Below are 25,808 nucleotides of genomic sequence, written 5' to 3' on the forward strand. Positions count from 1 at the left end.
TGTTAAATTAAATAATTTGTTTGTACAATATGTTGATAACAGTTTCCTAAATTAAACTTCACAGATTTTTTCAAAAACATCAATCAAAACATTTGGGGGGGTGATTAAATACACTAGACTTAATTAAATCTTGCTCGTTATTGCTAGAATTACTGTCATTAAACTAGAGAGCTAAATTTAGTTTACAATTGTATAGCTTTAAGTCCATAAGTACCTCAGCTAAATTTCCTCTCTTTGCTGGTACAAAACTCAGCCCTTTGGACAAAACATCCGCATGTGCAAAAGTAAAACATTTACTGGAAAAATTATATAACACAAAGTCATTATTAGAGTTCCAAACCAACTGTGGTTAAAGATTTTGGCTAAGAACCATGTCAATATTCACCACTGATTTCTCTGTTTCTTGGGCGAATATTGCTTTGGCTTCACTCCCCGCTGAAAATAATGATCCTCTATGTTCTTCTGCTGGAATCTCTGCTGCCCTTGTTGTTTCTGAAGCCTTTCTAATCTCTGCATACTCTGCTCCTCCGACTGAGGAAAGCCATTTGGGGAAACCTCATTTACTGCCAATGAAGACACTTCCTGCTCACTCCTCATTGGTTCATGGCTTTTGTTTATGTTTCCATGGGATCAGGGTAAGCCGCTCTAACCCAATAGTCATTAATATCACGTTGAAATTTTTTTGAGCTTCCTATTCACTATATCCCCCATAAATTGACCACTTTAGAGAAAATATTCATGTAGGTAGTCTAGTAATTTACAAATAAGGAGTCCTTTTTCAACGTTGCATCCATATTATCAAGCTTGGCTGAAACTTGTGAAATAAACTGGTCATTTCTCTTAACCATAAGCTTCAACATATCACAACCAGCTTTATTAAATATCTCAGTTAAATCTTTGAAATACTCAGAGCTTTCAGAAAATCCATTTGGTAATTTCCAAAAGCACAAGCCCTTTGGGACAATATTTGTTGAAATGCTCTTCAATAAGTAACTGTTTTCAAGCTGTAATTTCTTAAATAAATTCAGTTTTTAAGACTTTTGGTGTATTTTTGGTATCTCTGGATCAATTTGTTGAGAAGTCTGTGTTTTTATTTATTTATTTATTTTTTCTTTTGCTTGGCCGTTTAGTGTCTTTTGGATTACTATACAGATTTTGTAATGTGGTGATTAAGTTACAGGGTAAATTTTACTGTTACTTTATTCAAATGTATGTTATATGGAGCTTTTTCCATAGGCCTCTGCTGAAAAGGAATTTCCCAGTCAGACTTTCCTGGTAAACACAGGCAAACAGCAAACAAATAAATGTATAGACTACATAAAAAGCATCACGTGGAATGAAAATGTATTTGTTAGTCTCCCACATTTCATTTTTGACTTTGGTTTCAATAGACAAGACCACAATAAATGTAACATACTTTAATTTTGTGCTATAAAGATTTAACTTTGGATGAGAAATGATGCAACATTATGAAATAGAAACAACATTCTTAAATCATGAACTGGCAGAAATTGCACTTCATTCTTTTAAAGATTCAGTATCTATAAGGGTCAACATGCAAAACAATGTATTCTATATAAAATTACTTGAAAATAAGCAACCAAAATAAAATTATAACATAAAACTAAAATCTTCTAGTGTCTGCAGCTGAAGTATATTAATTTTCTACTCTAAATTGCTAACAAACTACTAAACATTTTCGTACAAAAGCAAAAATATAGCTTTTGAACATTACTTGCTATTTTTTCTAATTTAAGAATTGACTGTTTTGGTATATCAATAAAAAAGAATGTAGTCCATGTTATAGCTATGGAATGTACTGTCTGCAACTCTAAACTAAAAAAAATGCATCAGTTTCTAATACCGACCTTTAACTGAAATAAATTTCAGGTCTAAGCAATGGATGTTGAAACGCTAGAAAATCAAAGCTACAACAAACAGGCAAGAATTCCAATACACAAAGCATATAATATATACCTTCTATTTTTGGTGGTAAAAGGAGAGAAGGAGGCAAGATTACATGAGTGTGAGGGTCCCATGGCATTTGGCCACGGAATGGTGCACTATGATAGTGTGGAAATCGTCTTCGGATATGGGTGTGGTTTACTACCCGGTCTATGCTGAGAACTGCAAGATGAACAAAATGAGCACATATAAATATATACTTCAAAATCATTTTAAACAGTAGTAGAAAATGCTACAGCACTTAGTAGCATTACATCATTTCAAACAGCAGTAGAAAATGATACAGCACACAGTAGTATTAAATCATTTCAAATGGTAGTCGAAAATACTATAGCACACAGAAGTATTTAATCATTTCAAACAGCAGCAGAAAATGCTCTAGTACTTAGTAGCATTAAATCATTTAAAACAGCAGTAGAAAATGATACATCACATAGCAGTATTACATAATTTCAAACAGCTGTAGAAAGTGCTATAGTATACAGCAGTATTACATCATTTTAAACAGTAGTAGACAATGCTACAGCACACAGTAATATTAAACCATTTCAAACAGTAGTATAATGTGCTATAGCACACAGTAGTATTAAATCATTTCAAACTGTAGTTGAAAAATACTACAACACATGGTAGTATTAAATAATTTCAAACAGTAGAAAATGCTACAGCACACAGTAGTATTACATCTTTTCAAACAGTAGCATATAATGCTACAGCACACAGTAGTATTAAATATTTTCAAACAGTAGCATAAAATGCTACAGCACACAGTAGTATTAAATCTTTTCAAACAGTAGCATAAAATGCTACAGCACACAGTAGTATTAAATATTTTCAAACAGTAGCATAAAATGCTACAGCACACAGTAGTATTAAATATTTTCAAACAGTAGCATAAAATGCTACAGCACACAGTAGTATTAAATCTTTTCAAACAGTAGCATAAAATGCTACCGCACACAGTAGTATTAAATCTTTTCAAACAGTAGCATAAAATGCTACAGCACACAGTAGTATTAAATCTTTTCAAACAGTAGCATAAAATGCTACAGCACACAGTAGTATTAAATCTTTTCAAACAGTAGCATAAAATGCTACAGCACATAATAGTATTAATCCTTTTCTTTTCCTTTTCTCCTGATCTGTGTCATGACTGGCTACTTTCTTATAATTGAACATTTCCTTCCATCTCTCTCACTTTCTCCCTCAGTTACTATGCATCTTTCATGGGATTTAACATTTCTGGAGAAAATATTCCATGAATTTTCATTATATTTGTTCACAGAATAAGATCCAAAGGGTCAAGTTATTCACCTGAAGCAGGATTTGGATGCATGAAAGAAACACAATCACTTAACACTACAAGGCCTGAATGCTGGGTGTGGGTTGCAGGTTATGTCAATTAATTTGATTCCACCTGCTTAAACTAGATGTGCCCAGAAGGAAGCGCTATTAAACCTTGAATGTCAAACTCTAGTATCACCAAATTACCAAATTCAATAGCCAGAATGCTGAAAAATTTACAAAACATATATCTGAAGCATAGGATACTGAAAACAGGATTCTAAATATACAAAATAAGCGCATGCTATCCAAATACATATACAACAGAAATACTTTGTGTGTCAGATACCCTGATATCCCCAAATATATAAGACTTTGGCTGATAGACCCTCCATATAAATTATATATGGATTTAAAAGATTAGAAAACAAGAGAAGCAAACATTATCATTTCAAGAACCAATTTTTTGTTACTACAAAATCTATAATCAGGATAATGTAAAACAGTCAATTTGGAGCTCACAAATAAAATATAGGAGATATCAAATCAGAGAAGGCTACAACAGTCCTGAATTATGCCCCTCTATCTGTCAATGGAGATTTAAAGACAGTACATTCAAACAAAGGAAAGAAAAACTATTGTCTGAAAGCTATATTTTTCACTTAGAAAAAATAAGAGATAGAAAGTATTCCTTGGAATGTGCAGAGAATAAATCATTCAACTGCAGAAGATGTGCAGTGAGTATGAAATAAGAATACATAAACATTTATTAAACTGCACATCACCAAATCTTCAAAGCAGAAAACTACAGCATAATCCATGATGACATATGACATGTAATGGCTAAAAGTTAAAATCAAGGAACAATAGTTAAAAAGCATCATGGAAGATGTACAAACACTACTAAACAGTGAACAATGGGAAACATAAACAAGTGGCACCCTACCCAATAGCCTAAGTGACTACCAGCTAAACTACATAATCATATACTTCAAACAACTCTAAAAGGTTCATCAATATAACACAGTCAGAAACCTCAGTAACTTCAGTAACAAAATTTTACTTCCAGCCTACTCCAAATCTTGAAGTGGTAGACACATTTAATGCAATATTTCTAAATAGCATGGCAGGAAAGCACAGTTAAGAATCGAAAGAGTTCAAAATAAGCAAGTCTCTCGGTTAACTAATAAACAAACAAAAAAAAAATAAATAAATAACTCATGCAACTTACATATAAAACCTGGAAATCATAGCTAAAATCCAAACCAAACCAAAAACAACCATCCAACAATATAGGCAGTTAAGGAACCATAGCAATGTATAAAACAGGGCAAAAGAAGCTTATTGTACCAAAATCCAAAATTCATCATCAAATAATCAAAGCATCTTCTGGAAATGCATAAATACATTGCTCAGGCCTGGAAAATCAACCCATCCCAGGCCATCCCAAATGAATAACTCCCAAAGGATTGCTTCACAGTTTAATGAACATTTTATAAATACAACTCCAGCCATCTCTAATCATTGAAGCCACAAAAAAACCTTCACACTCACTCCAGTGACAACATCTACAACTAAAAATATCTACACAGTTATAAGAAGACCATCTTCATCTGAATACCTGTATATCCTGTTTCAAATCTAATAAACTGCTATGTTCAAGAAAAATATGTCCCCACCTTATGGAAACAAAATCCTATATAATACCCTCCATAAAGGTGGCTTATCAATCAAGCTCATAAACTACAGACCAAACGCATTTCTCTCACCCTTATCAAAAATCTTGGAACGATGCATTAACTCTCAAATTACTACATATATTTCTTCGCATAACCTCCTCTGTCCCTTACAGCATGGTTTCAGACCCTGTCACAGTACAACTACTGGCCTTGTAAGGTTCACAGATGTAACAAATCACAACAGAAATTCAAGTCTTCTAACTTCTTTCCTATTTCTGGGTCTATTCATGGCATTCAGCACAATCAATCATTAAATTCTCCTAACTAAACTCTCTTCCTGTAGGCTATCACCCTCTTCACTTAACTGGTTTCTTAGTTACCTCACTAATAGGTCCAAGCAGTGAAATGACAAAATGAATCATCCTCTTTCCTTCCTATACCCATTGGAGTCCCACAAGGCTGCATCTTAACTCCACTACTGTTTAACTTTATTAACAACCTAAACACAGCAGCTAAAGAGGGCACCACAGTAAAATATGCTGATGACTCCGCCCTAATATGTGCTGCTGGGATACTACCCATACTCTAAACAATCACCCAGAAATCCTTCTCTTCCAAAGAAGCTTGGCTTGACAACTAACAACTTCTCTTGAATTAAAAAAAATAAATAAATAAATAAATAAAAACAAACAGCTACTGTCCACACCAAGTCCCCCCAAATATCTTTAATATACTGTCTCCCAATATAGAACTGGTATTCGACACCAAACTACTAGGTGCAGTTATAGATGACCACCTAAAATGTGATTTTTGCCTTCAACAAGCCATAAAGAAGTTACCCCAAAAGCTAGGCTAGGCTCTTGTATAGAATAAAACACTACCTTACTGTCTCTTCTAAACAAAACATAGCTACTTCATTTCAACTCTGCCCTATTATATGCCTCTCCTAACCTAATCCGTTTCAACTCCTCTCTACCAGTCAAAATAGAACAATACTACAATAAAGTAGCCAAATTCATAACCAGCCAACAATAGATCACATCACTGCCTTTCTATAAAACTAAACTTTCTCAAACTAAATAATTCTCTTTTGTATTCACAATTAATTTCAACTTCAAACTATTGCACAAACCTGAAAAATTCCCATCTCTTCACTCCATCATTCAACCTGTCACTACTAAGAGACCTTTACTCTCCACTGACAAGTCGTAACTCTGCATAGTTAAACCTACCAACAATGCAGGATACTCTCTGCACTCACTGCATTATTCATAGATGGAATTCCATCCCAGTTCACTTAAGAAAAGTCAGCAACCTGAAAGACTTTAAATGCCAACTGAAACAATGGTTCTGCACCTACATCACCCCTGGTTAAACTAGTACTAATATAGCTATAGGAACGTTTCCCATAATGCTCTGCTGCACAAAATGTAATATACTATTACCACAACTATGCCCTACCTTATCATCTTATCTCCTCATTTTCCTTGTGCCTCCTCCCTCCCTTCCTTCCATTCTTTGTGCTGCTCTAACAATATCTTACCTTCCCATTTCCTAGATTTTGAACAAGTCTTTAAAGTAACAAATATTCTTAAGTAAAACCTGATAATTTATGCATATTAATGATATTACCCTGCATATACCTCCCTGTTTTTAGAAAATATATATACTCATATACAACCCACTGTAACTGTTAACTGCATATACCTCCCTGTTACAAATATATATATATTAATATACGACCCCATGTTACTGTTATTTTTATTGGAAACTGTATGATGTAACTAACGTAAAGGATGTCTGAACAATGGAAGTATTGCTCATGAATGAACCAGACTGTAAATGATAAAACAGTGCAAAGAATGTCAATTTTGTCTGAATAATGGAGCATTTCTCCCAGGATTCTACTGAAAAAGGGCACTGCTCAATCAAACTTTTTCCAGTAAACAAATGTCAATAAATAAATAACTAAATAAAATAAATAATATTAACCTGGCATACCTACTACATACATATTTAGGCCAAACAAAACAAAAACAATGGATTAATAGAAAAAATAATTCTCATACTACCCACAAGATCAAAAAGAAGATGAAGTAGACAGGGAGCTGAGCATTAATAAAGATCCTATAAAATAAAAATAATTTTCAACACATTAGAATTACTCAGTGCAGTATCACACAGTGCTATTATATAAGTCCCTAATAAACCTGACACAACTACACTGTTTCTGGAAATATAATACCCTATCACGCAAGCATTTCAACCCCTCCTATATATATATATATATATATATATATATATATATATATATATATATATATACATATTTATATATACATATATACATATATACATATATACATATATACATATATATATATATATATATATATATATATATATATATATATATATATATATATATATATATATATATATATATATATATAGATATATATATATATATGTATGTGTGTGTGTGTGTGGGGGGTCTATATACCTGTATGTGTGTATTTATAAACATTATGTAACTCAAGGCTATACTTGACATTCACTTCAATGGCATTGTGCCATTTACCATAAAGGTATCAATTTTACTACATTAATTTGCATGTATTTCATTCAGCCAAATGTGTCAATTTTTGTTTTAATTTTTTTTAATTTACCAAACCGACTTCTAGGATTTAATAATACTCACTTTCTAATATTCACCTTCAAAACAAAAAGCAAAATTTGTTAGCGACAGACATTTCTTGTCATTAAATGATCAATGGTGTTATAATGCTGCTAATTATAGGGCAATTCAAAAGTTTCAGAAAATGCAGTACTGTTGAGAAATGTCCAAAACTATATCTGACAAAATCACTGAAATCTATTGCTATATTTTTTTCAAAGGTGTAAAGCCTATTCCAAGGTTACTGAATTTTCCAGAAAATCACACACCAGCCATGCTGCACCCAGACATGGTAATGTGTGATCAAAGTGGATACTTGATATTACTGTTCTTTATACTGTAAAATGTAGATGAACAACTTCTGTTTGTTTTTATTTCTGAGAAGGAGTTATGTTCTCCCCACAGGGCCTAGGTTTTCCTGGCAGTTGCCTTTCTTAATTTCAATCCATTTTACTAGTAAGCATTGTGTGTACTGTTATACAAATGTAAGTTTTAGGTACATACTGATGTTTGGAGTTACCACGGCAACAGGATTCAGGTATGTGAGTTTCATGTTTTCAGCTAAAGTTCCAGCATAATCTTCCATTTGCTCCATCAGCTTGGCTGTACCACTCTCCACTTGCTGAAGTGTATCCCAGTGCTCCCTGTTTTCCAGAGCAATGGCAGCACTGTCTGTCCTGAGAACATTCTAAACAGACAAAATATACAATTAGCACCTGCATTTCATTACATCTGTTAAATTAGATTTGAGTTCAGTTAGGAAATCTAGTTGTCATAGGCAAACAAATTAAAATATACAGTCTCACAAAATTAATGTTAAAAACCTAACATAAAATAAATACTGAAAGGCTATTGGGATGCTGACCAATGGAAATAAAAAAACTACAATAAGAATATGTAAACAGTAACTTTGTAGTGATTACCTGCAATCAAAGAAAACCAAATTTATAAAAATGTTTTTGTGTAACATTTTAAGCAGGGACAGTAAGGTTTACTTAAGCACAGATCACTAGATATGAACAATCAGCTAGTGAACATACAGTGTAGGGGTGAATACTAAAATATTAAACTATGATTGAATAGATATATGCCAAGCTAGCAAATGCAGCCACACTAAAATGTAATCCATCACAAAGAATCATACTAGAAAGTTAAAAGCAACATCACAAAGAGAGCTGAAAGTTGGTAAATAAAATAAATGGCAAGTAACAAAGAACTAAAAAAACATTTTAGAGAAAAGCAAGTCACCATGAAACCGCCATGTAGAGGGGTGCACCCACCTCAAAACCACCTCAAGATTTTACTACAGTTCTGAAGTTGAGCATTGTTGGAAAGATGGTATGTCTGAAATCTTTTCTCTTTCTGCAGTCCATGGAAACAAGTTAAAAGCCATGTCCTGCCTTGTCTTGTCAGCTAGTTTCATATTTTCTGCAGCGATGGATATCACTTCCCTTGTACATTGGCTGTCTAGCTGCGATCCAAGTAATGAGCCCAGAAGTTAAGCCTGGTATGCAGACTGCAGAAGATTGTTAAAATTTAGATTTTCAGAGTCAAGGCTCCATAGCTCATCCTAATATCACAGACAAATATGTAAATATAGAGGGGCATACCTGGCATAGCCAACATGAAGTGTTGTTTCTTCAATGTAATCTTCAAGGCCGAATTATTAAAGAAGGAAACTGCCCAAGGTTAAAGGTCAGAAGTAAAGGACAGAACACAGAGTAGGAGATGAAGAATTAGGAAAAACTAAGAAGAAAGACAGGATCACAAATCAGCTACTAAAATGATGAATAACCTGGAGAAGATATACAGGAGACACAGGGGCTTGCATGCTGGTAACACTGCAGACAAGGAAGATAAAAGAACTCAAGACAGATCCAGAAGCAGTGATACAAAAGCTACAAAAAGAGAAGACTATAGTCAAAAAATATTACAGAGGACTTAAAACAGCAACTGCAAGCCCATTAGGCCAGACTTGATGAGCTAGAGAAGAGAAATATAAGGGGGTCATTTGGTTAATGGGGGTATTAGTAAGTATATAAACAGAGGGGCTACAAGGGATTGCCTGCATCTTAATCCTTCTCATGGCTTGCTCAAATCCAAAAGGATGCCAGAATCAGAAAACCAAGGCAATTGTGTCTTCTTCATCCATTTAGCCCAGAAGAATGGCTTGTGATAAGGGCAATATAATTTAAGTCAATTTCTATATCTAATGAAAATATTAGAATATTTCTAGACTACTCAAAAATATTCAGTGTTAAAGGATAACTTATCATGAAATAAAGTTTTATTTTATTTTACACTGTTAACAGGGTAACTGAACTTGTAAAAGGACCATTTTCAGCCACAACATAGACCAACTGACAAAGACAGAATGAATAACAAATATAGTAGTACATTGTGTATATAAAATACAAAGTAGTGGCTAAATCTTAATAAAAGGGATATAGAAGCAAGGCATATAACAGAACACACTGCATAACATATAGCAAGTATTCATGAATCAATAATCATGCTGTAACATCAAGTCATGCAACACAACACACAGAATAACATGGTTATTTGAATGCATTGGTGACAATTATTTTGACAAAACTAAGAAATAACAACAAACAAACTGCAATTGAGTGGAGTAATATGTTGTTGATGTTTGTGTTGTGAAATTAATTGAAAGGAGATTTATGACCCATGGAGCAATAAAGACTTTTGGCCAAAAATGAACTGCCAGTTTCAAGCTACGATGTATGCTCCACAGTGTGGATGTAATGGAGCAGAAAATGAGGTGTCAGTGGACTAGGATAAATTCAGACACAGACTGGCAAGAAACTCACTGCCAAAGCTGTAGCTAGGGTGAGGTGAAGGGGTGGCTACTCCAGTGCAACTTGTTAGGGGCTGAAGCACCACGGAATAGGTGCTCAAGTCCCTGGAATAAGGAAATGGTGGACTTGTTGGAATGCAAGTGTGCCAGTCAAGTAATCATTCTATAATGATTTGTTTTATTTATTTATTTATTGCCCAGGGTACCATTTGCCTCAACGACAACTCTGTTCCTCACAAGATAGAAAGTTACTAAGGGCAAATGGAAGCAAGAAACAATATTAATGGTGAAGAGAATACAGAAAAGAGAATGATAAATGTTTCTGAAAAGACAACGATAGACAGCAATGCAGCCTGCAAATAAAAACTGGCAAAAAATGATTATCCAGAAAGAAGGATGAAAATGGTGTGGCTTCACAGGAATAAGGGGCCTAACAGAAAATGAACGGGTAGCTAGAATGAATTGTCTGGGTATAAAGACCAATGGGATGGCTGTGTAGATGGAAGAAGTGTAGAAAAATACAGAAACAAATGTTCCCTCAAAGCCTGGTTGTAGTGGAAGAGAATGATGGCATAAGTGAAAAGGAAAAGTGGAAACAGGAACAGAAGCAGGCTTGTTTATGAGTACCAGATGAACTTTACCCTATAAAAATACAAGTTGTTAAAAGGAGAAACATTGCATAATATTGTTTCAAAGACATTGTAATGCATAACCATAGCAGAGGAAACATATAAAGTATATCTTATCCATTTTAAAGTGCAACGTAGACATAATACAAAGTTATGAAAGAGTGTAACCCATGGAATAAAAATACAAAATGCTCAACAGAAGTGTTAATGAAATAGGAAGGCCTTAAAGGATTGATAACAGGGAAATAATTATACATCAGTAGAGAAAACAGCATGTCAAGAATGTCATGGTAGTCGAAAGGTAGCAAATGGAAGATGTTAGCATGCTAAATATACACAATGTAGCAGGGCATGAGGTCACTAGTTAAATGAGAAGACTATCCTTTCAAAGAAGGCAACTAGGAAAAAAACAGCAGTATTACTGATGCAACAGGTAACACACTCACCTTTGGTGTAGATGGCTGTAGGTTCTTTTCCCACACAAGGTAGATGGATTGCTGACACTGCAGTGCAGCAAAAGGGGGGGGTGTTGCATTCCTGAGCATGTCACCCTTCAAATGAGATGTTAAAGTGAGGTCCCAGCTGCCTGAGTTAGTGGTAGCTCAGGTGAATGTAAAATATCTCACAGCACCTTTTGAAAAAGCAGGGGTCCTTTGTTTATATACAAAAAATCCTCTTATTTAATTCTAAGTATATAAAAGCTAATATGTTTAACACTGTTAAAATATTTCTGATTTTTGTTAATGAGGATCACTTGTCTGTGTTGAATAAAGGATTGTTGCTTTGGAACACTACTTGGGTTTCATGGTTTTGGAAATTATTCTGACTGAGCTCATCAATGAAGTTAAGACCAATAGTTTCTCTGTTTCTTATTTACAACACCTTTACACATTTAAAAATTTTTACAAATATACAACTATATGGATATACAAATTTACACATATTCATAATTATCCTTAAAATCATACTAAATGTTCACCCCATTAGACCCCCACTCTTTCTTCCACAACCACAACCTGATTTTACTTAATATTATTGCTAAAATCTATTTACCATTAAACATAATTTCATTTATTCTTTCATTCCATATAACCCATATGACATAAAATAACTTTGTATCTATTCTTTTAACATATTATTTGCTTGTATTCTTATAATATCCATATTTAATCATATCCACATTTATTTTATCTACTTCTTTTATAGCTTTGAAAAAATCTTCTTTACTTTCCCATAACTTTTAATTCTTTTACATTTCAAAAACACACATTCAGCAGTTTCTTCATAATAATGTAAGCATATTCTGTCACTTTTCTTTTTATGTGGCATATTTAATTTTACTCATAATTCATTACCAGTCTCCACAAAACATCTTGACATTCTACTTTCTCATTATACCATTTGTTTACTTTTATAGCTTTTTCATCTATTAGATTTTCCCATGCTTTTACATAGTAATGTTTTATAATTGTATCCTTACATCATACTTTTCTTTCTTTTTCTATATCATCATTTTTTTATTTTACACAGAAATATATTTTCTTGGTAACATTTTATTTCTTCATTTATACACTCGTTTTCTGTTTTACTCTTTTTATCACACCCCCAAATTGTTCATATTTGTATTTATACAATTTTACTATCAACTTTAACACTTTGTACAAATTTATTGAAGCAGCATATACCACTGGGTTAATTAACCCTAAACCTCCTTCAAATTTATTTACATACAAAACTCCTGTTTTATTGAGTTCAATCTAGAACCCAATATAAATGAAAAAAAATGATCTGCAATAATTCCTAATCAAATACTGTTGGCAGCATAAGTACACTTGCTAATTATGCTATTTCCTCATCAATATGAATTTATCAAATAAGTCTTTTTCTGAATGATAATGTATACATTCTCCAGGAAAGAGAGGCTTGTTTTAGTTCTTTAGTTGTTTTTTTCTCATTGAATGCTACTTACATCTTTATTCCCAAATTTTATAACTAACACAGAAATTTCATTAATTGTAAAATATATACCATCTGTCTTTACTACACCACCTAAACCTTTATATTTCTCCTTATTTAAAGTCATCCCTATCACCTCTAGACATTGATTTGTGCAGAGTATTATTTCTTTCATCCATTTTTTTGTTTTGTTTTTTTGCAATTGTTATAATGACATCTGTGTATGTTAATAGAATTATAATTATTAACCCTTGAGGTGTTTTATACCCCACCTCCTTCATTCTGCAACTTATTTTACATACTATGACATTCATAACTAATACAAAGAATATATAGCTAGGGCATCCCTGTTGTACATCACTCTTCATACGCACCTTTTGACTTAGTCATTTACAAGTATTTTTACTTTATTATTACAATACTATGACATGCCTAATTTCCTAACGTTCTTACTTATATTATATTCTTTCATTATTTCCTATAACATTTCATGTCCAATTGTATTTAATGCTTTAAGGTCTCCTATCATGACTTTTGCTTCTTCTTTTTTTGTTCATAATATCATCCACAATTTCTCTAACTATCATAAATTATTTTTGACAACCTTTCCCATCTATGTTTATATATATATATATATATATATATATATATATATATATATATATATATATATATGTATATACACTCTCCCATAATATTTTTATTTTAGTTTCAGATCTCTTTTGTATTATTTTCATAAAGATCTTATAATCATTATCATTCAATGCTGTCAGTCTCCAGTTCTATAATTATCTTCTATCTTCCTTCCTCCATATGAATTAAACTATTCTACTACATAATTCTTTATAAATAAAAGCTTCATTCAACTATTCATTCAAAGTCTTTAAAAATATATTTTTTGCCAATCATTTACATTTTTATACATTTTAAACTGTAATCCATCTGGGCCTGCAGGTGAATCTATATTTACTTCTCCTAATACTTTCTCTAGTTCATATAAAGACAAGTCCTTTTCCAACTCCTTATTCTCTTTCCTGATTTCTTTCCAATTCTCCTTTTACATTTTTATTTCTCAAATTACACTACCATCTTCCTTTACTAATCAGATTAAGTAGCTCATTACTTCTTCTCTTTTACCTTGTAAAAAACAACTTTGTTTGTATAATATTTTGTGTATTTTACTTGATTTCTTTTATATAATTCTTTTTTTTCCTCAAAGTACTTTCTATCATTATGTTATAAATCTTCCAATGCATCATTATATGTTCTTTTATATTTTTCTTTTTCTACTTTTCTCACATCATATTGCCAATGTAAAAATATTTTATACTTTTCCTTAAAGATCAATCACCACTCAGACCAATTTTTATAAAATGTTCTCATAGTAATATAATCTTTCCATAACTGTATTACTCACCTCTCTCCTTCAATCCATGCTTTCTAATTTATTATTTTTATTCCTTTCCCTATTTTTATATATTCTGTTTTCCTTTATCTCTAGCCATATTGCAAGATAATCAGAAAATCCTGTTTCAACTACATTTCCTTCTCCTGTAACTAGAACTTCTGATACTATAAAACAATCTATTTCAGTTCTATACACACTCCTTGTGTATGTCCATGAATACTTGTCCTAAAGTTTTAACTTATCATGTTTTACAGCATCTAACATAACATCTAACACTTTTCTTGTATTATTACCTTTTTATGTTTGCCTCTTAAATCACAGTTGATGTCTCCTGATATTATATTATTCATATTTATCACTACATAGCATAAAAATCTTATGAAATATGCTTTCATTTTCTTTACAATTAGTATAAGCATATAATGTTATAAATTATATATACTTGTTATTTCCATTTCAAATCTACAATGGTTAATCATCCCATTTTTTACTAAAGGTACATCTAATATCTTTACTGTATTTCTACAGAATGAGGCTATTTAGGAACATCTCTCATTTCCCAAATTTCAGATTAGCTTTCCTTTTCACAGTTTTCCTGTTTGCAATCTATCTTCATTTGTTTAAAATCTTGGGACTTACATATAACATAATTACATCTATATCACATGTATTACACCACCCCAGAATCCTTATTTTTCTTACTACTATTCTTAATACTATTTATATTTACAGAAAGCACTTTAAAATTTTAATTTTCTTAATTCATGATCTCAGAGGTAATTACTAGATTAACTGCTTTAATGGACCATTCTAAGCCTAAGCAAGTTCCCTCCCAAAGGTAAAAAAATCAAACACTGTACCTTGTGTCTGTGAGCCAAACATGTTAACCATTATACCAAACCCCAACCATTACTTGTATACACTCTTTTTTATCCATTTCCTTTCTTTTTATTTTGTACTTGCTCCTATACATTTGAATTTTCTGTCTTTTACCCTTTTACCAATAGAATTATTTTTTTTCTTTTACTGTATGATTCATGTCTTATTCATCTCTTATTTCAGAGCTTTCTGTGTCATCTTAATTATTTTTTTACAATCTAATTATTCTTCTAGTTCTACTACTTCTAAAATGTCTTCTCTTTGTTCATTTTTTCTCTTTCTTTTTCTTTTTCCTTATTCTTATTTTCATTTTACAGTCCATCTAAAAATGACCAATTTTGTTGCATTTATAACAGTTCAATTCACATTTTTGCATCATGCCCAATGTCCCCACAATTATAACATTTTATTTTATCACAGTTACTTATCAAATGTCCTTTTCCACAATAAATAAATAAATGAATGAAATAAAAAAAAACTAAAAAAAAACATGTTTTGGGTTGCTCCCAGTATTTTATGACATCCCTATTCCTCTCTACATTTATAATGCTTGGTATCTGTATATTTTTCCTCTTTCTATTTTTAACACAATATTACATTCCTATCAGCCAGTCCATAACCCCCTTTTATCATAAACTTTTGCAATGACCAGTGCTTCTTTACATAAAGTTTTCAAATCTCCTTTCAAAGTATCTCTTTTCACATATGTTCAAAATTGCACATTCATTTTTTGTTTCCTTGTTAAATGCTTTTATCACATAAAGATTCCATGTGTTATAGTCTTTCTTTTTTTTCAAATTATTCAAGAAAATTTTCCATTGAAAAACAGTCTCAGACATAATGGCACAATATATCTCTTTATTGATAAGAACATATGTGCTTTTACACCCAAAGGCACTATTACATTGTCCCACTCTTCATACCCCTCTATTTCTTTGTCTTCTTTACTTTGAATCCTTACCACATGCTTCTGTTTTTAATTTTCTTGTGCCTCTTTGTTTTCTACTCCCCTTTTGGCTTCTTTCACTTTATCTGCATATGTTTTATTTTCTCTCCCACCACTATTCTTCTGGATTGTCTCAGCATCCTCCTTTTGTATTTTTGTGTCCCCCCAGGACATATCCCCTTCATTTTCTGTCTCACTCTTCATCACCATTTCTTTAAGTAAATCTTCCTGCACCCCTCCCTACTGGAGGGTTGTAATTATACATCCATCATTTGCCAACTCATCTCCATCAAACTAATGTATTTGAAACATGTCCTCAAAATCCTGTATGTATTCTCTGGTCTCAATAATGGCTTTCTCCTCCATTTCTCTCCACTCCATTATCTCCTCCTCTCTCCAACTGCCTTTCCCATTTCTCTGGGTCACCTCCACATCTGTAATGGAAACTGGAGGTGTTCATGCAAAATGGATCCCAATTGCAACAACACTGAGTAGGAGAAGTTCCCAGATTCCCTGGCCAAATATCCCCTAGGAGCATAAATACTGCATTGCATCTCTCCTTAAAAGGGACCACTAGTCTTTTGGGATTAACCTGGTCAACAAAGGATAAATAAATAAAAATATAGCTACTAACCAGGAACACTTTCAAATATCTGTGTTTACGCACTCATACATTTGTGACTTCAAAAGGTACTGACAGTTTCAGAGTATAAAACAGAAGATGTGGGATTGTGGACTACAGCATTAGGAGGACTAGGGAGAAGGACCTCAAAGAAAGGAAGCTCAGGAATGGATATATATAAAGAGGTACAGGGAATAGACAGTTAACTAGAGAAGTAGCAGGCAGGCACAAATTAGGGAGGGAAAGATGTAGACTGTGTAGACAAGCAAAGGGATGGGGCAGAGAATACACCAAAGAACATATAAACAGAGGAGGTAATTATTACATTAACCCACTCATGCCTAAATACCTTTTTTGTATACTCCCAGTTCGCACCCATACCACCTTATGGCATCTAGAACTTTTGGGGTCTAGCTTCTTTAACTAAGTTACTTACCAGCTAGTAATAGGGAGTATTAGAAAGAACAAGGAGCTATTAACAACATGACACTAAGATTTCTAGTCTAGGATGTCCTGCAATGGAGAACCTAATCTTTGTTTTCCACTCATTATTCACATTTTCAAATTTATGTTCATATTTTTATAACTGAGATCTACATGTTATTAATGTGTGTGATATGAAACACCAGTATAAAAGACAAGGCAATTCACTGCCAATTCTGGTTTATATCACACTATACTGGAAATATTACTAGTTGTTTGCTAGTAATTATAAAAATAAGCAATATTTCCATATGCACTTGTGATATAGGGAAATACTGCCAGCCCAGCTGTCTAAAATTTTGTAATAATGATATGCCATTTGTGAATATTGATATGATTTATACATAACTGTATGTTATGCACAAAGCTAAAATGTAACCACAGCATGCCCTGCTGACTTAGAACAGAAATACATATAAACTATATACCTGTGCAAATGTATGTTTTAACAGTAGAAACTAGAACATAAAAGGGTTAACTTGCAAAACCACAAGAAAATAAGTTGAAATTAAATTGCTTTACGATTATGCTATAAAAATTTCTCTTTTAGTTTCAGTGTGGCAGACACAATGTCTAGGGCTAGAAATTTTTGTGTTGTCTTGAAAGAGAAGTAATTACTAGGTTTAAAATGCAAAAGTGTTTTATTGTTTTACGACTTCCAAGATCTGCAAACATCTGAAAGATATGTATTTTTCACACAGATATGTTAAATTCTGTTAGTTTCTGTTTTAGCCGGGGAACTGAAGTCAGGTGACAAAAAGTGATGTCATCCAAGTTAACCCAGCAGCAATATTTGATAATAATTTAAGAACTCTCTCAGAGAGAGACTGTGCATTTTGTATTTTGTCTTGGACCTAACAAGAACATCACCATCTGCACTTGCCTTGCTCTGTAAGTGTGTTGTTTAGGGCATAGTAACTCTTTTAGATATAGTTAGGAATATAGTAAAGATTAGTTTAGATGTTTTCCTTATCTATTTGAGACTGCCCTGCAATGTTGTTTTAAATACTGACTGTGATTTTGTACTCTTAAGTAACTGTTTTGGATTTACTGAGTATTGTCTTGTTCTTTCATTATTTATTATTTACTATATGTAAACCTATCGTTGTGGCTGATATTTGTGAGACATATCTAAGTTCTTAGAGTACTTACATATATATTTGATGACACTGTACAGGCCACTCCAATAGCCTTGCTTGGTCAGACTACCATTTGAATTAATAGTAACATTACACAGTAAGATTGGACGCTATTTGGTAAGGGCCTTAAAAGTAGTTGATAAGTAGTGGCTGGTGGCAGCTAGAACTTCCTTATAGTCTGGGCTGAAGAGAGCATAGCTAGTAAACCTGTGCCAGCCTTTACCAGGGGTGTGTGTGTGTGTGTGTGTGTGTGTGTGTGTGTGTGTGTGTGTGTGTGTGTGTGTGTGTGTGTGTGTGTGTGTGTGTTTGTATATAAATCAAATCTCAAAGCGTGTGTGTGCGTCAGCTACTTGGGCAGGGATACGAAGCACTGGTTGGTCAGAGAGGGTGCTGGAGGTTTTGGCTTGGCCACTCAGCTGAGATGTCAACCCTATAGCTATGCCAGTGGGGAGTCTTAATGGGGATCTGGAGAAAGAGGGAGAAACCAGACCCAGACTGACTGTGATCTCTGCATGCTCTTAAGAGAAATTGTACTTTACTGTGTGTGTACTTGTCATCTTCCCAGTGTGTATGTCCTCTAGCTGTTGTCAGTGGTGAGGATTGAGGCTCCTTGATTACTGGGCCAGTGCAGAGGTATCACCTTACTTAATACTTCAAAAAGAAAAATAAAACACAAAAAATATGACTTACAAACATCTGCATGACACTGAGTGAAAGCTTAGATGTTGAAGGAAACTGTCTTTGAAATTTTTACTGTAAGTTGCACATCTTGGTAGATATTCAGTACTGTTTTGCTAACTTTATAATTAAGCATATGTTTTTATATTTCTGTAAATATCTCAATAAACATGCACTTAGGATCATAGGTTCATAGGCAAGTACTAGGCTAGCTGTCCTTAAGGGCTGTTTTAAGTCTAGCCAATTTACTTTTTTGGGCTTGAATTAACTTATCTGATTGAGTTAAAGACTGGCCTTACCCATCCCATTGCTGATAATTATATATTACCACTAATGAGAATAACTGAGATCATACCACAGATAATTTGACAGGACCTTAACATAGGATAAAGCACTTAGGAGCTTCCCCTGTTCATTAGTACAGGGAGCAGTCCTGGGCTAAACTTTCTGTTCCCATCCATATTTCCAAGTTGTGCTTGAATAGCGACAGGGATGAATTTCCCGCAGAGTGGCTGTATCCTCTACGAGATACACCTGTCCCTCCAAACCATTCTATTGATGTTGCAGAATAGGTTTAAATTCCTAGACTGAGTATTTTTCATGCCATTTAACTTGCTGATGTGTAGTAAATCCATCATTATTGGGACAGAGGATTTCTTGTATGCCAGACACAGGTTACCTCTTAGCAGTCTGCAGAATACGGAGTATATTGATAGGGCTTTGAGTCAGTCCATGTAAGGCATGTTGTTTAGACCCTGTAACCTTTTAGTAAGGTATCGCTGTGAGTGTTCCAGTTGTTGCATGTGTCTGGGCAGATACATGTGAAAGAGGTTGTTATATACAATGACTGAGGCTGGGGCTGACTAAAGTGGGAAAATGGCATCCCTAGATGTACACACAATCCATTCTTTTATAAGCTGTGCAATACAGAGGAACTTTCTTACAACAATGGGCACATTCATCAAAAAATTTTGAAATTTCATGTTGTCATGTGAAAACATATCTGGTTAACAAAAATGTTCTAAAAATATATGTCTAGTTTGTACTGTTTTCAAGATATGAACATTTGTGAAAGTTTACAAAAAACATAATTTGTGATTTGTGCACATTACAATGTATTATACTATTTATGGTAAGGACTATGAATGCACTAAATATTATCACTGTAAAGAATTCTTACTGATAACATTGCTATTTGCACAGTTTTAATAGCTTTTACTATTCACAAAATATTTGCATTTGTTTAACATATGCTTTTTAAGTTTATATTTCAGAAAATGCTCTAGAATGCATGATATGTGTGTGTGTGCGTGTGTGTGTGTGTGTGTGTGTGTGTGTGTGTGTGTGTGTGTGTGTGTGTGTGTGTGTGTGTGTGTAGGCTGGTAAAGGTGTGACATTCCGCACCTCATATGCGTTCATGAGTTAAGAGAAAACAAAGCAACCAGAAAGCAGAAGGCAGGGGTATTTAACTGTTAAGATGGAATGGTGGCAGACAAGTAAAGAAAATGTAAAAGAAAAGGTAACAATCTGAACAGATTTGTAAAGGTATACAAAAGGTCAAAATAATATGGGCTGCACAACCTGAAAATATATGAGTCCATGAAAGATGGATAAGTAGGGGAACTGGAGGTGGATAATAATTAACAATAGAAAAGCAGAAGGGGAAGACAAAACTGTCCACAGAAAGATGAAACCAAAAGAAACAACATTATGGGATGTGGGATTGTGGGAGCTAGAACCCACACTCAGATTTCATCAAGATAGGAAAAACTGAGCATTTGTCCGCATGTCTGAGGGAGGGAGGCTCTCAAACTCACCCTGAGAATTACATACTATGGAAAGATTTAAAGGGAAAGGAATAAAGGTTATACAAAGTCAGGTTTGTAGGAAGTAGGGATGAGAACAGAAAGAGAAATATGGAAGTAGATAAACCAGTAATCATACCTTCAAGGAGAAGTCTTTTTATGGTCTTCATTATGGCTTGGGAAGAGATGGAAGTCAGACAGGCTACACAACTGGTCATACACATTTGAATTATCAGCCCCTGAAGATTGAAGATATAATATAGAGCAGAAGGTAACCAGAGAAAGAGAAGAATTAAATGAAATGGAAACATCTCCTTATAATGGGGTGGACCTGTTTAACTGTGAAAGTAATCCATATTAAAAGTAAAGTCAGAATACCCAGATGAGATAAAATAACACAGGGTAGGTGATATTACTTGTCTGCAAACACTTAGTGTATGAGTAGTAAGGGCAGAAAACTGGTGGAGCTATAACGGGAAAGAAATTGTGTAAAACCCTAGGGCAGATATGTTCAAGATTGGGAACTCTGTAAGTAAAGACAGCAATGTGCTCATACAAAATGAAGCAGTAGAAGTAGCAGGCAAAGATATGTAGGTGTGGAAAAGGAGGAGAAACTGAGAGTGAGTAATATATATGGATGTACCAACTACGAGTTATATTAAAAAAATCATGGCATATTCGAACGTACAGTAAAAAATCATCTAGTGCAGAGATTTCAGCATATTATATTCACTTCAAACTCTGTACATTTTCTTTCCATTCTGTAATAAAACTGAAACTCGTTTTAAATCCAACATATGTTTCCAGTGTTGTACACATATTCTGATTTAGCATTAAACTATTACTATTACTGCAGCCTTATTTCACAGCCATTAAACCTTTATACTTCCTAGTTCTAAGCATAAATAAATAAGTTCTAGAAGTTTCTATCTTTGTTATAATTTGCCATCCTTGTATATCATTGTCTGCATTCTTTTTAAATCATTTCCCGGGCAGTGGCTGTAATGGGTCCACTGTGATCACACTACTACCTTGGTTAACAAACAATAAATAAGTAAACCAGGGATTACTAGCAGAGGTTAAAAAGAATGATCTGTGAGGGAAATCTCATGCTATGTGTTAGCTGGCTGTTCAGTAAAGGAAGAAAATACTTGCATGAAAAGTAATGTATATCAGGACAGTTGTATATGGAAGGCTTAATGCATATGGGAGTTACCAGCAGGCTTCAGGCTAATGCTTTTTTCCTAATCATGTGAGGGTGAATACTGCAGTAGGGGAGTGGTAAGAAGAAGGCAGCTCACATTGTATGAGAGTTAGTAGAAAGAAGCATTAAGGAACATACTAATGTAACATGCTTACATCATTTGGCTTTAAGAAAATTGTACAACTTTGGAACAGAGTGTTAAATAACTTTAGGCTTCAGAGAACAAAGTTTTAAACTTAGAAAGGACTGTAAAAGTACTTATGTAGAGTACTGTAGGTCAAGAGAGAATGGCTAAGAGCAGATTATTGGAAAACAGGGACATATTTTAGCTATAGAACATAATGTAAGATCCTGCTTGAGAAGCCTAAATACTTTATTCAGGGAAGGAAGGAAACTCTTTTGAGTGAAACTGTCCCAAGAGACACTTAGAACAAAACAGCAAGGAAAAAGAAGGGAAATTTAGGGTGACAAACACAAAAATGAAAAATGGAGAGAAATTTCTGCAGAAAAAAAAACAGTTTGATATAAAGTGACAACTACATGAACAGCATATAGGACAAGGAATTATGCTTTGCATAACGATAAGGAGAGAAATATATTGAATCTATACTGCAAATTCCATTATGTACAGTTCCCCCAGAGCAGATGATATCTCTGTGGGTATTCTAAGACATTCAGACTTTGTTACTGGGACATTCTGGTATACATTTTAGACAAATGCTTTCATAAGAGAAGCGGAAAGACTATACTAGATTTATGAAGAAAAGCAAAAGAAGAAAAATTTATTAAATTTGGAAGTAATTAATTATATTAAATACAGACTAAAATGCCAGCAAAGGGGTGGTTGAATGGCTTTTGGTGCTAGAAATAAGGATGTTCATCATATTGATCACTCCTGCAGTAGCTTTAGTTATATGGGTTATATCCGACCAAGGATATTGCAGGCAGCCAGCTTCCAAAGCTTCAAGGATGCCTTCTGTGCACCCAAACTGTCAGGCAGCTTGGGCTGAGCTGACTAAAAGATAAGTTTGGGCATGAAGCCCAGCAGACCTTTACTGATGCCAAAGAGTACACTACTCTGATGCTTTCAAGGATTGATGATTGGCATGTGTTTTCCTTTGCTAGGCAGATAAATTCCCTTTTGGGGAAAAAAAACTCTCAGGAAAGTTATTTTAAAGCTAGTGGTGTTGTGTTTTAACAGACTGTCTTGAGACTGTAATGCAATTTTAAATGGCGGGCTCATTGTTTCTATAAGTTTAAAAGTGGTGTATAATAGCGGAAAACATTTTATTCTGTGGATAATTTGTGTTCATTTTACTTTTAGTTGGGTTGTAATGGTGTTTTAAGCTGCTTTTTACTCTGTTTTTCTATTTAAAAGTATTTTTTGTGGACTGGTTAGTATTTACTGGCAATTACTGCTCGTCTTCCCTAAGAAATAGGCACCAACTTGTCTCACAGTCAGTCCTTCTTCTAGCCACAAAAAGAAAAAAAATAAGAAAACAGCCTTTGCCACCACAACAGGTTAGCCATTTGCCTCAGCTGCAGGTGGGTGACTCTGCTGTGACTATTTGTTGTACCTCAGACCACTCATGTTTTTACCCCCTTTCCCTCTGGTGTAGCACCTACAGCCACTGTGGACTGAGTTTTAGCCACATCTTCTCCAGCTATTGGAATCCCCTCAGTGGAAGAGGGAGAGCCACTCTTCGCAGTCCTAGGAGAGGGAATAAGGAAAGTTTCAGTGCTGTGTCAGAATGCTATGCTCAACCCTAGGGAAGATGATGCTGCTGCCATTAGTAACATGGGTGGTCTAATTTTTCTTGTCAAAAAAGCAGCAGAGAACCAATCATGTATCTACTACTCCTCCTCCTCCTCCTCAATTTTCTTTGGATAGAAGTAGTTTGTTTGGTCTGGCTCAGGGTTTAATTCAGGCTATTGATCCTTTTTGTGAAGTAGTTTCTAGTAAAAGAAAGAGGGATTCCTCTTTTCCTGAAGGGAATACAGGTTCTAAATCTAAACAGGAAGATGCAGGGACTTATACCTGTTTCCCCCCTCAGATTTCTGAGTCAGACTAAGAGGAGAACTCAGTTTCTGATTCTCCCTGTGGGTGTTTCTCTTTCTCTGAGACTACTGCTACAATATGCCAGTGTTTTCACTGGGAGAACACTGAAGTTTCTCATCCCCTCAGAAAATTCTATGAGTTGTTAAAGACGAAATTTCCAGAACCTACACCATTTCTTGTGTTCTGCCCATTTTAGAAAATGTGCATGTTATTGCCTGCAATTTTCCTGATAATCAGCCAGCTGCCCCTAAAAAGGCAAACAGGATGTATAAAGTTCTTCAGTCTTTTAAATTTGTATACACTATTCCCAAACCTGACCCATCAGCTTCAGCTTTAGAAGATTCCACTGCTGCTAAGCACCTAGTCAGTTCCAATCCTACTCTTTTTTTTTAACAGATTTATTAATTTTTCAAGATACGTGCAAATATTCTCATAAAATTGTTCACAAATATTTCAGCTTGAAAGAACAGGGAACTAAACAGTAATGAACAAACATAACCAAAGTATTTACAAAGGCGTTCAGAAAATGCTTCATGTAAATGTTGATGCATATAAACAACTTCTTAAATGAACAATTTATTTTCCCAGTAAATCATATAGTTTACTCCATAAGTTATATAAAGATGTGTCTTTGACAGATCTCAAATTGATGGTCAGTATTTCTAGATGACATACGTCAGTAAAAAAAATTTTAAATTCTTGGAATGAGGGAGAATCATCTGATTTCCAATTTCTTGCTATGATTTTCCTCGCAACAGCCAGTATAGCCCAAACTAAAGAAAACTTATTCTCCTTGACACATTCTGGTAGAGGGGTGTTAAATAAAACCATAGACTTAGAAAGTGTAAAGTTAGAGAATAAAGCTTGTAAAAAATGATTAATCTCTTCCTAGTATTTTTTAAGCATTACACAATCAAAAAAAAAAAAAAAACATATGAGACCAATCAGCTTTCACATCACTCTTACATCTCCAACATATGTTATTCTTATTGCTGACTTTACTTATAATGTAATGTGTTATGAAGGCTCTATACATGAATTTCCATGTAAATAGTCTCCATTTGATAGATGAAGTTGTCATGTTGGCCGAGTCTAATATTGTTCTTTTATCTCTATTATTTGGTAAATGATTATTGATCATTAAAAAATATTTCCAATAATTCTCAGATAAACTACCTATTTAATTTTTAAGTAGTTTATATATGTATGATAATTTAGCTGTAATAGGAGGTTTCTGCTGTGTAAATAATATGTAATTTAAGAATTTAGGAATTGTGTTTTTTATCGGAGACATCAAATCAATTTTATGTAACAGAAATTGTCTACAGGTTTGTATGTTTAACCATAAATTTTTATCTAATTCAAATTCTGCTGTTTGACGAGTCAAATATTTCAGTTCATCATTAACAATCAGTTGAGACCAATAAATTATTTTCTTATCTTTTAAAAATAACATTTTAGCATAATCAAAAGAAATAATTATTCCTTGAGTGAAGGCTATATGAAAAAGAATAAAAAAAAAAAAACAAGCTTTAAATCTAGGGTGTTTATATAAAAAAGTTTCTAAATGTGTTTAA

General features: G+C 33.6%; 1 protein-coding gene across 3 annotated transcripts in view; it reads right to left on the reverse strand.

Annotated features, from left to right (window-relative positions):
• The window catches only part of CELSR3 (cadherin EGF LAG seven-pass G-type receptor 3), a 1,979,827-nt gene that overhangs the window by 339,703 nt on the left and 1,614,316 nt on the right, over nt 1–25,808 (reverse strand). For all 3 annotated transcript variants that reach the window (XM_044078523.1, XM_044078522.1, XM_044078524.1), the window contains exons 20-21: nt 8,110–8,293; nt 1,978–2,127 (exon numbers count right to left, since the gene is read on the reverse strand). In XM_044078523.1, coding sequence (XP_043934458.1) covers nt 1,978–2,127; nt 8,110–8,293 — 334 coding nt within the window. The remainder of the gene's footprint in view (nt 1–1,977; nt 2,128–8,109; nt 8,294–25,808) is intronic.

This window comes from Protopterus annectens, chromosome 7.part1 (genome assembly GCF_019279795.1).
Source record: "Protopterus annectens isolate FY-2018-M chromosome 7.part1, PAN1.0, whole genome shotgun sequence".
Taxonomy (NCBI): Eukaryota; Metazoa; Chordata; order Ceratodontiformes; family Protopteridae; genus Protopterus; species Protopterus annectens.